General features: G+C 50.9%; 1 protein-coding gene across 2 annotated transcripts in view; it reads left to right on the top strand.

Moving 5' to 3' along the window:
• The window catches only part of GALNT14 (polypeptide N-acetylgalactosaminyltransferase 14), a 236,785-nt gene that overhangs the window by 211,913 nt on the left and 7,926 nt on the right, over positions 1-16,946 (top strand). Inside the window, exons 10-13 of one of the 2 annotated variants that reach the window (XM_010360099.2) lie at positions 3,086-3,212; positions 5,799-5,891; positions 10,430-10,513; positions 10,990-11,134. In XM_010360099.2, the coding sequence (XP_010358401.1) occupies positions 3,086-3,212; positions 5,799-5,891; positions 10,430-10,513; positions 10,990-11,134 (449 nt within the window). The remainder of the gene's footprint in view (positions 1-3,085; positions 3,213-5,798; positions 5,892-10,429; positions 10,514-10,989; positions 11,135-16,946) is intronic. The other variant, XM_030921778.1, reaches the window with a different exon arrangement.

Here is a 16,946-nt window from a genome sequence, read left to right as displayed (position 1 = left end):
GTTCAGTTTGGAGGCAGGGTGGTGTCAGGGGAAGAGCATGGATTTTGGAGTTGGGGAGATGAGCTTCCGTGCTTTTGAATGTCACCAGCTCCTCGCTCTCAGTTGTCCTATCAGAGCTGCTTCTGCATCGCAAAATAGGAACATTAATAACAATGGAGCAGGGTTGTTAGGACTCATCAGCTACTGCCTGCCTGGCCCAGAAGTAAATGAAGGGGTCATTTTCCTCCCATGGCTAATGCTTGCAGAATTGCAATACTCAACTTTTGTACTAAGGCAACAGACATAAGAAAATTAGAAGGAGGAGGAATGTGTTTAGAGGAGGCAGGGCTGCAGCGGGCTGTGGGAAGATGCCGAGGGCATAGGAGATGTCTTGGGTGTGATAATGTCCCGTGCACCTCAATAGATACCTCAGCCAATCCTCTGGGAAGTCGGTGCCAGAGCCTGGGGCAGAGTTGGGGCTGGTAGGATGAAGGTGAGTCCTCAGCATAAGGTGAACTCTGGGAGCAGAGGCGACAGCAGTGTCAGGAAAATGCTCAGAGGCAGAGCGTTGAGGGGATGTAGGAGAAGAACATAGGGAGACCAGAAGGAAGGTAGAGAAGGATCAGGGCCAGGTGCTGGCCTAGCTGGGGACCTGTGCATGCCCATGGCAGAAGGGAGGGATCAGTAGATTCAGAGAGAAATAAAGAGCTGGGATGAGGGATCACAGGAAAAGAAACAGCTAGTGGGGAATGGGGGTGGAGCATGGGGTGGAGGCACAGGTTGGAGGGATTCACTTTGCAAAGGCAAAGGGACATATGTCTCATTTGAATACAAGGAAAGGAAGAGACTGTAGATGAAACCCATACATATCTTTAGAAGAAAGCTGGCACAAGATGTGTGAGTTAAATCTAGCGAGCAAGGACTCCATCTCTAGTGTTGAGGAATTGGAGGGTTTTCCATTTTGGGAACCGGAGCAGGCCCTGTTTTGAGTCTCTGGAGAGGAGTCGATTGGAGCACAGACATGAGACTGAAATTCACACGTGCTGACACCACTCCACGCACCGACCTCCAGGTTCCTCTATGTGCTACTGCAAGATGGGGATGTGGGTGCCAGGCAGTTGGCTCACTCTTTGCTCAATGACTCATGTGAAAAACGATTCAAATAGTGCCCCAACCAAATGCCAACTCCCGCTATACCATGGGACTTTATGGAGAGTCGAAATCTCAAATGTGAAGTGCATACATTTCAGGTATCTCCTGCAGTGTGGCAGAAGATGGGAAGAAGCATCTGTAAGTCGTCTAACAAATTAAAAGGGGGCACAGGTGGGTGATGTCCATGTTTTAACGAGATTGGCTTCAGAGGGATGTCTCATAGTAACTGCTGCTGATCTTTCAATCACACTTAGCGTTTACACAGTTGTTCTCAAAATTCTGTTTCATTTGATGCTGATGGCAGTCCCGTGGAGTGTTTTTATGACATTTGTTTGACATAAGAGTAAATCAGGCCTCCGTGAGCTTAAGCAGGTTGCCCAAGGTTGCAGCTAGCCGGTTACTGCAGACTTGGGCCTGCTGACTGGAGCTAAGTTCTTCCTGTTCCTTTCCCCCATGTTATTGCCATGATTCAGTAGCAGTCATGAGAAGTCCTCTCTTCCTCCTTGAGTCTACATGGTCCCCACCCTTAGGGGAATCCAGGCTTCCCAGGAGTGAACAGCAGTAGGCAGAGGGGCAGGTGCAGAGAAGGTGATGGAGTAGGGCTAGTGAAGGAAGTCTTACCTCAGTCCAGGGGCCTTTCCAAGGAAACGTGGGAGGAGACAGGTAGATGACAGGCAAGAGTGGCTGGGGACAGGTGAATGAGAGCAGGGTGCAGGACACACATGTGATATGAAGGCCCCAGAATACCTGCATTCTTGTTCCCTGCCCCTAAACACCCAGCCTGCTTCCCCGTGGCCCCTCACATGGGCAGCCACACACCTGGGCTTGACTTCAGAAGCATTAGCCAGACCAGAACACCTACAGATCGGGAGCTGCCTTTTCTACCAGCAACAGGCCCAGTGGGATGCAGGAAGCAGCCTGCCCTCACTGCAGTCAGTTAGGGGGTACATTATCTGTAGAAAATTTAAGAGCAATATTAACACTAACAGTCATTCTGCTTTTGAATGTCACCATGCACTGGCAATTTTAACCAATGGCAGTGATAAAATTCCCTCCCTCCCCCCTTGGTATGCCACCGCTTCCTTCTCAGGGCAGAAGCACTACTTCAAGCCAGCTCGGGTGTAGTCCCGGGGAGAAATACATTCATCACAACTGCCTCTGCTAACTCCATCCCACCCACCTCTCTGAGGGCCCATAGCAGCAGCCAACCAGGAAGAAACGGGTATGTGTACAAACCTAGGGGACACCAGCAACAACAGCTTTGAGGCTTCCAGCATTTTCTAGAGCTGCTTTCAGCTCTAATTAACTGCACAGACTTTCTCCTCCTGGGTTATGATTCAGGTGGCTCTTCCCCAGTGGTAGAATTGCATTCACTGTGGAAGGAACTTTTGTGGACACCTTGCCCTGAGGCCTTCTGGGGACTCGGTCCCCTCTGTTGCATCCTTGCCATGGTTTTCTAGCCTGTCCCGAGTCTTCTCACAATGGTTACCTGGTCCCTGATTGTTAGAAAATTCTCCTGTATTCTCGACTGAAATTTCTTTCTCTTTGGTCCTGACTCTAACCCTCTGGGATCACAGGGAGTGCATCTAACCAGACTTCCACAGTGAATTCTTCTGCAAGTTAGAAGGCAATTCTCTTGGTGCCCCAAGACTCCTCCTTTCCAGGCTAAGACATTGCAGCAGAGCCCCTGCCCTGCCATGCTGGCCCCTGAATATGCTCCAGAGGCCAGCGTGCTGGTTGGTACTGTTTCCCTGCTCTCTTATACCACCCTCCGAAGTGGTAGGACTATTCCCACTTATGGATGGAGAAACTGAGGTCTCTCAGCCAGTGGAGCCTACAGACTGGCTGCAGAGTCTGTTCTTTGGCCTCTGCGGGGCCCTCACCGTTTCATTAGACCTGAGGCCTCAAAGCGGCAGTAATAAGAGGTCATAGGAGGGGCGTGACTGTCTTGCAGAAATCTCCTTCCGAGTGTGGATGTGCGGGGGCAGCCTAGAGATCGTCCCCTGCAGCCGAGTGGGGCACGTCTTCCGGAAGAAGCACCCGTACGTTTTTCCTGATGGAAATGCCAACACGTATATAAAGTAAGTGCCCAGGGGCTCAGTGCGGGTGGGCAGCAGCACAGGCAGCCATGGCTGGGCGGCTGCTGGTAAGGGTTGCAGCCGTCCCTGGTGCTCTGTTAGGCTGCCTGTGTGATTTGGACTGGCTGGGGCTGCACCTTGTCCTACCCAGACTCTGCTTGGGTAGGGAGGGCAGGCCTGTCATGTCCAGCATTAGGGCTGGAGGCTTCCCTAATACTTCTGAGGCTTTGGAAGGCCCCACATGAGGCCTCGTGGGCTTCAAGTCACCCATCAGTGCCCTCCTACAGGGCATGGGCTCCAGATATTTGGGGTTTTGTGGGATGGAAGAAGGCAGCCCTTTTTACCTTGGAGTTCTAGAAGAGCCGCTGCCCCACCTTCAGGCTGGGTCACTAGGGGAGAGGTCTTTGGGCAGATGCAGGGGAATGGGAAGGCCCAAGGGATGTAGCTTAGGTGCCTGCTCCAGGGCCTGGTCAGCACAGTCAAAGGGTCCAGGCTGGAGCAGGGCCTGAGACCCTGGGCTCCTGTCTGCTGTTACGCTCTCTTCTCCTGTCTGGGGGGTGGTTCTTACCAGGACTCAGAGACCCAAGGGTGCCCACTTGGCTGTTCCCTGCTTCCTCCCTTCATCCACTCTTTTTTCCTCAATTTCTCCTCTTTCGATCTTTCTCTTCTCCTTTCAGAATAATTTGTTCCATCTTTGCCTCTTTTCCTCTTGATTCTCTCTCTTTCCCCCACCCTCTGTCTCTTGTCATCTGATAGCTTCACTCCTCCACTTGGTCCCCTCTTCCTTTTTTTCTGTCATTTGATCCATTGGGGTAGGGGGAGCTGTGTCATCACGTCCTGACACAGCCACCCCAACACAACTGTCCTGGAGGAGACATGGGTTTGAGCAATGGGAAAATTGGCCACACCTTTTGCAAAAACGTGAAGGGCAAGGGTAGGGCAATGAGAAAATCAGCAGGCCAGGAAGCAGTGGGGAGCAAAGGCAGGGTTGCCTCAGCCTCAGGTTTTAAAAAGTAAAGGTGAGCTGGGGACGTCTGGCACAGGGGGGTGGTGGCTGTGCAGGAGCCATGTGGCCGCCTGGAGAGGGGCCAGCCTGGGAATGAGGGGCAGAGCCTGGGGCTCCAGACAGTCATTGTCTTTGAGACTGGGTCCTGGCCAGTGGACATCCTGCATGCCACTGGTAGGTCATTCAGTTTCTACAGGATTGTGGCATGGATGTCTGAAAAGCAGCTTCCAATGTGCTGATGGCTTGGCAGTGGAAGGGGCCAGGGAGGTGCTGTTAACTGCCTCTGGTGCCCCATGGACAAGGCTGTGTGTGCACAAATTGTCGTTGCAGGTCCCAGCTTAGAAGGGCTTGCCACCCTCTTCTCTTGAATGCTTGTGCGCTAGAGTTAGCATCTGAAAGAGCACCCCCTTTTCAGTTAGGCCCCAAGTTCCCTTACCTGACCTCAGCAGATACCACTGCTGCCCAGGCCACCAGCCACCTAACTGTTTTCTGACATCTTTTCTCTCTTTTCTGGGGCTCTTTCTAGTGCCCCTGATGGCTGAGGGATATCATCCTTAGTGTGTGTCTCTCTGTCTATCTCCTTTTCTGTGATTTGTGGGGTCAGAGTCAGTGCAGATAACCTGATTTTAAAAATTAGAGTGCTAGCAAAAAGTCTGGAAAGGGAAGCCTTATTACTTAGTTCTTTACACCTGCAGCAGGCTAACTGCACGGCCTGCAGGAAGACCTGTGTGTGCCGACTTTCCCCTTGGAGAGCTGGGACCTGAGCACTTCCACTATGGTAAGGGACAGAACCCAGAACAAGAGCCCGAGGACAGCCAGAGGCCAGATGCCCGCGCAGGCCTTGCCTTTGCACTCTCGGTTACTGGCAGTGAAGGGATGTGTCGGGTTCCTGAGCCTTTTCTCCCTATTTCTTTGAGAGCCACAGAAGTTCAGTTTCTGGCATGATTTCCCTGGTCTGTATCTTTTGGGGAAAAGGTTTGTTGTTATTAGAGGTGAGCATCCCTAATCCAAAAATCTAAAATCCAAAATGCTCAAAGATCTGAAGCTTTCTGAGCACCCACATGATGCGGCAGGTGGAAGATTCCACACCTGACCTCATGTGATGGATGGCAGTCAAAATGCAGGCAGACAACCCACAGTTTATTCAGCATCCCCAAGGGAAAAATACAATTACCTTCAGGCTATGTGTATAAGGTGTATGTGAAACATGAATGAATTTCATGTTTAGATTAGATGTGAATCCCGTCCCCAAGATATCTCATTATGTGTATGCAAATATTCCAGAAGCAAAACAAAACAAAGCAAAAACACCTGAATCCAAAACACTTCTGGTTCCAAGCATTTCTTGTAAAGGATACTCAACCTGTACTAAAATCTTGTGTCTTGGGGCAAAGACCCCTTTGGCGATTGGGTGGGGCTTGGCTAGGCCCAGTGCCCTGGGAACAGGAATGATAGTGGGTTGATCATGGTGGAACCTAGGCGGTGCTGCCACCTCAGCCCACACATGTGTATTTTAACTGACACTCATGGGGCCTCTCAGACAGCCCCTTACTGACACTCCTTGTCACTCCTTGTCTTCCCAGGAACACCAAGCGGACAGCTGAAGTGTGGATGGATGAATACAAGCAATACTATTACGCTGCCCGGCCATTCGCCCTGGAGAGGCCCTTCGGGAAGTAAGTGTTCCTTCAGGTTGAGGAGGGCAGAGAGTGCAAAAGAGCCCAGCTCATAGGACCGATGTAAATGCGTGCTGATAGGCCAGTCAGTTTAGCTGCCCTGTGCTCCCGCAGGGCCCAAGGCTGTGGCTTCGTTCCTGTTCCTCAGAGCTTCTGCCCAGCTCTGGATGTGCAGGGCTTTAGGCAGCTCTTATGGAATGGCTCCTGGTAACCTGGACTGCCAGCTCTAGGGGAGCTGAGCTGTGCCTTGTGCAATGGACCAATATTTCCTGCTTTTTGCAGAGAGGAAGGAGGCAGGACATGACAGCCTTAGTCCCTCTAGGTGGGACTTCCTCCCTCCAAGTTCTACGTCGTCCAAACCTAAGTTCTCTCCTTCCTTGGAGGAACAGCATGTGTACAGATGTCCTCTACAGCAGTGCTCAAGTTTCATGGGAGGAGAGGACAGAGAAAGGAATGTTTATTAAAAGCTTGATACCAGCCTGGGCGTGATGGCTCACACCTGTAATCCCAGCGCTTTGGGAGGCCGAGGTGGGTGAATCACAAGGTCAGGAGTTCGAGACGAGCCTGGCCAATATGGTGAAACCCCGTCTCTACTAAAAATACAAAAATTAGCCAGGTGTGGTGGTGGGTACCTGTAGTCCCAGCTGTTTGGGAGGCTGAGGCAGGAGAATCGCTTGAACCTAGGAGACGGAGGTTGCAGTGAGCCGAGATCATGCCACTGCACTCCAGCCTGGGCGACAAAGTGAGACCCCATCTCAAAAAAATTAATTAATTAATTAAAAATAAATAAATAAAAGCTAGATACCATTACATAAGGCATCTCATTAATCCTCCCAACTCTGAGGAATGGGCATAATGACTTCTGGTTTACAGATGAGGAGGCTGAGGCTTCTACAGGTTAAGCTTCTTGCCCTAGATGACACCATGGCAGAGGGGGATGGTGGCTCAAACCACACCTGTCTGATTTCAAAACTTGGAATGACCTTACATTCCCCAGCCCGGGGCTGATTAGAGTAGAGAAAAATAGCACCTTCACTAATGCTATCATTTATGTTTCTTTGGGGGCAACCAACGACTTTTTGTCATGCTAACATCACCCACTCATCATACGAAGGCTGTTGAGCAGATGGGTTTTTTTGCAGCCTAAACTTCATAGGTTGAACCCATCACTGAGTGGGAGGATTAAATCAGAACCCACCAAAATGGTTTGCACCTCTGAAACCATAAATCCATGCCGCCCCTCAGGTTCTCTCACTCCAAACCTCCAAGGCATTCATTTTCAGTCCTCATCAGAACTTCCAATCTGTTGGCCATATCAACCACATCCCCCTCACTGCCTTCCCTCTCTAGCTTGGATTCTACTCTTTTAAAAACTGAACTAAAAGGTCTTGTCCTCAGACCTTCTGTGCTATTGTCCATCTAGCAACACCATCCCCACAGTTCTTCCAGGTTCAACCTTGGATGAATCTGACTTTGCACCCTGTCCTCCAGTGCACACAGGCTGCTGAACAGAACTGGGAATGCCAGCTGGTGCTACTAATAATACACCATGGTCGTCAGTCTCAGCAAGGCCTGCAGTCTGCCCACTGGCCCTGCTGCCTCTCCTAGCTAGCGTTCTCCCTCGATCTTCATTAAATCTCCACTCTTCCCAGCCCCTAGTCCACCCCCTTCTTTCACTGGCAGCAGATGACACCTTCTGTTTTACAGATGAAATAGATGACATCAACTTCCCAAAACAAACCAACCCATTAACTTCACTGCATCTGCAGCATCCTTCTCTGTCTCTTGTCTCAAAGGACAGGCTGTGCTTCCTGCTGTGGTCTCCATCCCTCCACCTGTACTCCGGATGCACCATTCATCGCTGCATTCATTCATAAATCAACATTTATCGAGTTCCCACTGCCTGGATTCATCTCCTCTTGCCTCCTGGCGCAGGGCCTCTCAAACATTAATGGGCAAGCAGATTTCCTGGGGATCTTGTTAAAATGAAAATTCTGACTCTGGAGGTCTGTATTTCTAATAAGCTGCGGGTGATGCAATGCTCCCGGCCTGAGTGCCACAATTCGGGAAGCAAGGTTCTACCAAGGAGGTTCCCAAACTAGTCTGCATATGGGAGTCCCCTGGGGAGTTTCCAACTGACTGCAGTCTGTGCCCCTCCTCCAGAGAGTTGGTTTACTTGCTGTGGGGTGTGGCCTGGGATGTAGAATTTTTCTAAAGACCCCACACCAGGTGATTCTAACATGGGGACAAGTTTGGGAACCATGCTCTTTAGGGGGCTTTGCCCTCTGGGTGCCTCCACTCTCTCCCTGATCCCTGGTCTCTCCTCTGCTGTATTATTCCCATCACCATTTAAACTTATTAAATGTCTTACATCTTAAAAAAAAATAGGAGGGGAAGGAAAGAAAACAAACTACAAAAACGCTCCTTCAGTCCAACATTGCTCGTCATCCACGCTCTGTCTTTTCCACTCCTCCAGTGCCCAGCTTCACGAAGCAGTGGTCTGCTTTCCTCTCTCCACTCCCCTCCTCGCTCCTGGCCCGCAAGCCCTGAGACTGCTCCCACCTGGCTCCCTCGTGACTTCCTTGCACCCTGTACTGTCCTCTTACACTGCCCCATCAGCATGAATCTTCTCCCTACCCCGGCCCCTCTGCTGTCCCCCGGTCCCTAGGCTTCCAGAACTCTGCAGGCATGGCGTTTCTTCTGCTGCTAGGCATTGCTTGCTTGGTCCCATTTGCAGGCTGCTTCCTCTTCCTACTCCTCGTATGGTGGTCTTGCCAGAAGGTCCTTTAGAAAGCCTCTTCTGACTACATATTCTCCCTGGCATTAAGCACTATATCTATGCTGCTGATATTTGCATCTCTATTTGTTAGCTAAACCTAGCCTTTGAGCTCCAATCCCTTCTATCCAATTATCAACTGGACACCTCCACCAGGATGTCTCCCTGGCGCCTCCAACTCAACAAGTCCTAAACTGAACTCATGACATTTGCTCCTAAACTTACTCCTCATCCAATATTTCCCATCCCGGTGAAGAGTTTTCCTTGCACCTGTTGCCCAAGTCAGAAATCTAGGTGTCAACCTTGAATTGCTCTCCTTCTCTTTCCCATCCAAATGATCACCAAGTCTTGGTAACACTGTACCATCATACAGTGAGCACGCAGGCCCTTGCTAAACACCCAATATTCAGCATTTTAGAAACCTGACATCCTTCCCATCCCGATGGAGCTTAGAGTCTGGTGATGAGCTGTGGTTGGTGCTCTGTAAGAAGAAGTTCTACTGCAATCTTGAGGTGGGGAGTGGAAGGAAGTGAGCTGGACAGGAAGCAAGACCAGCTCTATGTGTCTGCCCAGGAAGAACAAGACATGGATGTAACTTAGGTGGGTGCCGAGAGGTGTGGAGGCACTCAGCTTGTCGTTCTTCATTCCCACCCCCAACTTCCCTGTTTGAAAGCATGATCAGCACCTGAGTTTCCACAGCTGCCTCCTCACTACCATCCCTGGCCCCAGCTTTGCCCATCAGACCTATTTGTGGACCAGCACTGAGATGCTCTCCAAGTACAAACCACCTCTTGCCCTGCTTAGAACCCATCAGTTTCATCCCAGTGCCCTTTAAACAAGTCCAAACTCCTTGGCAGTGCCTCACAGGACCCTTTATGGTCTGTCTTTGCTTTCAACTCACCCATTTCTGCTCTTCCAAATCACCACCCCTACATTCACATACACATCTATTTTAAGATCCTGCAGCACTCTTCCTGCCCGCAGAGCTTCTTTCATGTCTTCACATGTGCTCATCTCGCTCTCCCCACTGCCTCTAGCAGGGGCCCCTACCTCTGGTTTGTCTAGATAATGTCCCCTTTTCCTTCCAGATATCAGCATCACCATGACTACCTTGACCACCATGGACCCGACAAGCAAGGATCCCCCTCTGAGTTGTTCCCATAGATCCCTCCTGCTCATCCTATGTCACCTGGGCTGTGATAGGTTATTTCATTATCTTTGCCTATTGTTCAAAAGCTTTCCATAGTATCCCACATTGGGTACAATGCCTGACACACAGTAGGTACTCAATGAATAGCTGATGAACAAACACATGACCAGGCCCCAGAAACAGCAAAATAAAAGGGTTTTTGAGGCTGGGGCAGCGGGGAGTGGTGTTTCGGCCGCAGAATCCAAAGAGGAATTGTGACTAAGTAGACCCAGAGCCCCAACGGTGAATTATTGACAACACACTGAACGTTCTTGCAGCTTTGTTTCGAATGAAAAGGAAAAACACCCCCGAATTCCATCTTCAAGTAAAAGCACCAGTCCTCACTGTCATTACTGCACCATTGTGAGATATTGCTAAGTGTTTCCATAGCTCTGTCTGCAGTTATAGAAATCTGTTCTTGCTTAACTTCCCCAGCACCCTCCAGAGAGATGTGAGCACAGAGCATGGCTATGAGTTGCGCTTTGTGCTCTCAGTCTGGACTGGCGTTGCTGGCACCTGCCTCTGACAGCTGTGTTTTGTCTTTGTGTGTGTCCACAACCTCGTTGCCCCCAGTGTTGAGAGCAGATTGGACCTGAGGAAGAATCTGCGCTGCCAGAGCTTCAAGTGGTACCTGGAGAATGTCTACCCTGAACTCAGGTATCCGTCCTACCTGTTGGAGCTTTGGCTGGCTGAAAGGAGAGGCCCTCAGCTGGCTTGGTCTGGAGAAGAGATAGACAGTGACCAACTAGATGAGGGCTTTTATGTATATTGGAGGTCTAAGAAGACCAGTTGGCTCCCTTCACTCCTAAAACCAGGAGGGATCTTATACTGAATCAGTAGCATGAGGGATTGCGGTTAGCCAGTAGCAGTATTTCTCGCCTGCTTGTGTTTGAGCCCTGGCTTATGGACTCACTGACACTAGCTCCATTGCAGGCACTCATCCCCGTCTGTGGCTCCTGGGTCTTTCCTTGCCGCCTCATTCTTAGTGGCACCCTGCCTTTCTCCGAGCTGTGCAAATCTTTTGTAACAACCCAGCCCTGCCATTCTCAGAACACTGCCCACCCTCTCCAGCTGGTAGTCTTGCTAATCCAATGAGCAGTGGACTCTCCTCTCTCCCTGTGACTCTCCTCTAGCATCCCCAAGGAGTCCTCCATCCAGAAGGGCAATATCCGACAGAGACAGAAGTGCCTGGAATCTCAAAGGCAGAACAACCAAGAAACCCCAAACCTAAAGTTGAGCTCCTGTGCCAAGGTCAAAGGCGAAGATGCAAAGTCCCAGGTAAAGTAACTGGCTGGGCATACAGGACTGTGTGTATAGTAGAGGGAGGCGGCCAGATGACTCTGCCTCTATCACCTGCTCTTACGTGACATCAGATGCCTATTTATTCCCAGAGATCAGTAGTGGAGCATGAGAGGTGTCATCCTCCTACTCTGCCACTCTACTTACACTGCTTGCTTTCCAAGTGCATAGAGTTCCTCTGAAAGACAGCTTAACAGGCAGCATCCTGCCCACAGGAAATTGCCCACTGAGTTAGCAGGAGCTTAATGAGTTTGTTGTAGTTGGTGTCCTACCTGCTGGCAGCAACCGTGGGCGGGGTCAGGCAAGGCCAATGGCACAGCTAGTTCGCAGATGTGAAATGCAAAGGGGGAGAAGGCTGCCGCTGGGTGACACTGCCTCCTGGGACAGGAAGGAATGCCTGCTCTGTGAGTCTCCCAGCTGATTTAGCTCTGACTGGCAGGTAATCACATCAGATTTCGTAAAACCATCACTGTCCACCACCCTGTCTCTGGGCAGCATCCTTCTTCATCCCCAGCTTCACCTCTGCATCTCCTGCCTCCCCTAAGTCTGCAGGACCATTTGTGGTCCCTTCTCTGAAAGGTTTCCCGTGCTTTATTTGATTCATCGACAGAGTGCCTTCCCCTCCCTGCCATGTTTTTCCGGACAGTCTTCTCCCATATGAGGCTAGAACTGTTATTTTAAAGGTCACTGACAAATTCACAGCCTGTCTTGTAGCACTTGGCCTGTGGACTGCATTAAAGCACAGTGGTGCACACCTATAATCCCAGCACTTTGGGAGGTCAAGGCAGGCGGATCACCTAAAGTCAGGAGTTCACGACCAGCCTGGCCAACATGGGGAAACCCCATTTCTACTAAAAATACAAAAAATTAGCCAGGCAGGGTGGCACACGCCTGTAATCCCACCTACTTGGGGGGCTGAGGCAGTAGAATTGCTTGAACCCTGGAGGCGGAGGTTGCAGTGAGCTGAGATCACACCATTGCACTCCAGCCCAGGCAACAATAGTGAAACTCCTCAAAAAAAAAAAAAAAAACACACACATTTGTCTATGACTTCTCACCTGGCTTTGTGGCTCACTGCGATCCCCCTTCTCCTACATTCCTGTTCCTTTCATTTGTTTTCCTTGCTAACTCCTCACCCCCACTCTCATACCCTTCTGGCGGGTATTCACCAAGATTCTCAGCTCACTGTTCTTTTCTCTACAAACCATTTCTTGGAGACTTTTTTCATGCTTCCAGCTTTGACAGTTTCCTGTTTGTTGATTCACAAATTCCATATCTTTATCTATCCATGAATTCATTTATTTATTCAACAGATACTTGCCTGTTAACTATGAAGATGCAGAGATGAAAGACTAGGTTGCAGGCCTGAAGGAGCCCTCAAAGGGCCTAAAGTAAAAATAAGCTAGAAAGTAGCCATTATGATGTAATCTCTGTCCTGGATGGAGTTTTGTCCAGGGTACCATACAAGTTGCAAGAGATGGCATCCAAGTTAGGTGTGAGGCTCAGCGAAGGTTTCCAACCGGACTTGGAAATGAGTTGTATTCTCAGAGATGAGTAGAAATAGGCCAGGTTGGGAAGGGAAGAAAGGGTGGCCCAGGAAAGACCTGGAGCTGAGCAAGGACGCTGGTGAGGATGCTGCCTTTGCAGGGCTGTGGGAGAGCAGCATTGGAGAGTGGGATGTGAGGGGAGGGAGCAGCAGACGGTGTGGCTGGAGAGGAAGCAGGAGCCAAATCCTGGTCTCTCTTCTCATGCTGAAGAGGTTACGTTTTGTTCTGGGGAACAGGATGCTATGAGATCTCAGGAGAGGGTTGGGAATTGCAGATCTGCAGGTATAGATCACCCATCTCTCTCAACACTGGCTGATTGAGTGAGTCCATGGCCACACTGAACTCACTTGTGACTCAAGTCAACAGATGGCCATGAGCACCTGTCAGGCACCCTGGCTGCCTCCTTCGTCCCACTAGCTCTCTCCACGTGACCCCCTTCTCCCAGGACCCCCAGTTCCAGCCTGGTCCAGCTCCTGCAACTCTTCTTTCTCTTGCACCCTTCATTGTCTCGTTTCTCAGAAGGGCTGCTCTTAGATCCCGTGTTCACTTCTTTATGCTGGATCAGCATTCCTCAATCTCAGCACTCTTGACATTTGAGCTGGACATTTCTTTGTTGTAGGGGCTGCCCTGTGTGTTGTGGGTGGTCTAGCAGCATCCCTAGCCTCTGCCCACTCTTGCCAGCAGCACCTCCCCCCAACACAAGTCAACACAAGTCATGGCCATCAAAAGTGTCTCAGACATGACCCAATGCCCCCTGAGGGAAAAACCACCCCAGTTGGGAGCCACTGGGTTAGAGTATGGCAACAGCCTCCACTTGCTTCTGCTGCCCTGGCTGCAGCCCTGCCCCCACCCTGACGTTGCATGTGGTCACTAATCCGTTGTTTTCAGTCTCAGCACAGACATCGATGGCTCCTATTGTCTGCCACAAAAGCCAGACTCTTGGCCTTGGTACTTGAGGCATCTCAACCCAGCTCCAACTTGCAGTGGCTTTTCCAGGAGCCATATCTCTGCTCCAGTAGGGCAGGAGAGGGAGCTGCTTGAGTCAGACAGGAAAAGGGGAAGGAAACTGAGGTGTTGATTTTGCTTTAGGCGTGACTGCTTGGCTGAGAGTGACATAATTTGCCCAAGTGGCATTTTGCAAAACGTTGTGAATAGGTGACACACATCCCTCTCTTCTGAATCTGTGTGTGGGCAGCGCTGGTAGGCAGCAGCCAGAGTGTTGTCTTCCTCCTTTCCCTGGGGCAGGAGTGTGCTTGGTCTGTTTCCAGCAGAATAGGGGGCTTTTCTGGTACGTGACGCCTTTGGCTGCATAAGGAAGTGGGAGGAGAGGAGCCAGGTCTCTATGGGCCTCAGAGAGGGGCCCTGCAATGCCCTGGCCCCAAGGAGAGTTGTCAGGCCATTATTTGACCAGAGGGTAATAGTGCCCATCCCAGATGACCCTCCTGTCATGTGAAAAAGGGGAGGGACAACAGTCATCTTCGGGCAACTCACACTCATCCTGGGCATGGCCTACACGTGAGCAAAGCGTCTTCTCTGGAAGATGGTATTGAGCTGCCCCTCCTCTCTGCCTTGGAGAGAACAACTGGGTTGGTGTCACCACAGTGTGAATGTGGGGTGCTAGGGGAATACTCCACGACAGGACGATGTTCAGTCCATTTCACAGAATGTACTGTGGTCCAGGGACCACTCCTGCTGAGATGCAAGGTGGACTGATGCTGGGTGAGACACAGCCCCTGCCCTCCAGGGCTCACAGCATGACTCAGATACATTTCCAAGTAATCTGGAGGTGTTAAACCCACATGGGACTGATAGAAATCCACATGACCAGGCCAGCTAAGATAATCTCCCTGAGTATGTGTGCCTGTGTGTGTGTGTGTGTGTGTGTGTGTAGTATACACTGACTTATATGGCCTTTCTCTTCTTTTCAGTGTCCACTCCTGCTTCCCATATAAACTACTATTCCTGTCTTCCTGCTTCCCAACCCTTTCTGCTAACACTGGGCTTTGTTGCATTCTCTCCTCTTACAGCTGCTTTGCCCCCATCACCTCTTCCCACCTCTGTCCTCCTACTTGTCCTGCCTGCTGGCCTGTCCAGAGTCACATCCTCCCCTCAAACCCCCAAACATGGTTTGTTCAGTCTTCTCTGCTCCCACTTCTTTTGTCTCTGAGAGGCCATATCAGGGAAGTGACATAAAAGCCTATTAAGTAGATGTTGCTATTATCCCATCGTACAGATAGGGGCCGAGGTCAAAATGACAAAACCAAGGCTTGGAGAGGTTGCCCAAAGTCATATCCTACGAATAAGGGTGAAGATGAATTTGGAGAATCTGGCCACATGTCATAGCTGTGCTCTTGCTGATGCTGGAGAGTCAGGGCTGGCTCTGAGCTCTTTTAGACAGGTTTAATCAGGGCAGAAGACACCTGCCCCTGAAATTCCTCTTCCAGGCTGTAAACATTAAAACCATAAATCAGCTCCACCTTGACAGGGGAGAGTGGCGAGAGATTCTTCTTCTTGGCCAGTTTCCAATGACAACCTTTATGAAAAGATGAACGAAGGTTGTACCCCCATGTCAGGGTCTAGGGTGGAGGACCATGCCAGAGAGTAGTCCCCTCCCTGATGTTGTGGGCACTGGGAAGAGCATGAATGGAGGCTCCTACTCCTGATTCCACACCAGAATGTGGGACACACATCGTGCTGGCTTCCTGTCTTGCCTGCCCCCATTTCTTCACACCCTGGCTACAGATCCAAGCTGGGTCACTCCCCACTAAATGGTCCCCCTGGGGCCTAGGGGTGTGTACAAGGGATATAGTCTACCCTCAGAGGACAAGGTCAAAGGTGAAGAAGTAACTGGCTGGGGATGCAGGACCAGGTATGAACCCAGGGATGAAATCTACATAGGTTTTTTAATAAGACTTGGTCGTTTTGGCCTGGAGACTCTAGGGTCCTCAATTGTGGAATAAAATCACCAGAGAATGGGAACCAAGGGCTGAGTTCAGCTTTAGCTGCCCACACTCTCTGCAGGCCAGTGAGCCCCAGGCTCTGGGGCATCCTTATTGTTGAAAGGAGACTGTTTTGTCCTTTGGTTCTGACACTGGCTCCCGATGCTGCTCCACCCCCAGCCCTATCCATTCCTCACCCTGCCTTCCCTCCCTCTCTTGGCTGGCTTGTCAACCTTGGGAGCAAAATGTTTAATCTGAGTGTGTATTGAAGATGTCGGAAAACTGATACCTTAGGTGAAATGCGAGAGAAATACATCATCCGTTTGTAAACATGTGAAGCCCGAGAAGTCTCCAGGTTAACAAGTTTCCTCTTAACTTTATTGGACTCCAGAAAAATATTTGCGAAAGGTAGAAAGAATATAGGTGCACAAATCTAGTTTCCATGCCCAGTTAAAAAAAGGGGAAAAACAAAATATATTTTTAGGTCGTCATTTTACCTGTCTCCCAGTGTGTGGGCTACTGGTTGTGGAGCGTGCAAGGTGGGTACCCTGGGTGAGCAGGTGAAGATAAAGTCTCCCCCTAACCTGGACTGGCACTGGTGTCTCGAGGTGTGTGAGCCTGAGTCTGCTGGCGGGACAGGCTGCCCGCATACCACCCTTCCTGCCTGATGCCACCCTCCCTGCCCAATGCCACCCCCCTGCCCGATACCATCCTCCCTGCCTGATGCCACCCTCCCTGCCCACACACCACCCTCCCTGCCCGATGCCACCCTCCCTGCCCAATGCCATCCTCCCTGCCCAATGCCACCCTCTCTGCCCACATACCACCCTCCCTGCCCGATGCCACCCTCCCTGCCCGATGCGACCCTCCCTGCCCACATACCACCCTCCCTACCCGATGCCACCTTCCCTGCCTGATACCATCCTCCCTGCCCGATGCCACTCTCCCTACTCGATGCCACCCTCCCTGCCCGGTGCCACCCTCCCTGCCCACATACCACCCTCCCTGCCAGATGCCACCGCCCCTGCCTGATGCCACCCTCCCTGCCCAATGCCACCCTTCCTTCCTGTGCTTTCTCGGCACAGCCTTGGGAATGGCTCCATCCCTGCCTCCAGCGTAGCTCCTGGGCAGGATTCCAAAGGAAGGCCTGTAAGGTCGTCTCTCTTCCTCTTGGCTCCCCCGGGTCACCATCGTCAACACAGCAGACAGCAATTGAGCATTTGCTAATGGAAAGCACCACTCTGGGATAGGTATTAACCCATTTGTTTCTTGCAGTGACCCTCTTAGAGACTGACGTCATCCTCA

The sequence above is a fragment of the Rhinopithecus roxellana genome, chromosome 17 (genome assembly GCF_007565055.1).
Source record: "Rhinopithecus roxellana isolate Shanxi Qingling chromosome 17, ASM756505v1, whole genome shotgun sequence".
In the NCBI taxonomy this organism is placed as follows: domain Eukaryota; kingdom Metazoa; phylum Chordata; class Mammalia; order Primates; family Cercopithecidae; genus Rhinopithecus; species Rhinopithecus roxellana.
The sequence above is the reverse complement of the archived record's forward strand: the minus strand, read 5'-3'. Positions and strand labels throughout refer to the sequence as shown.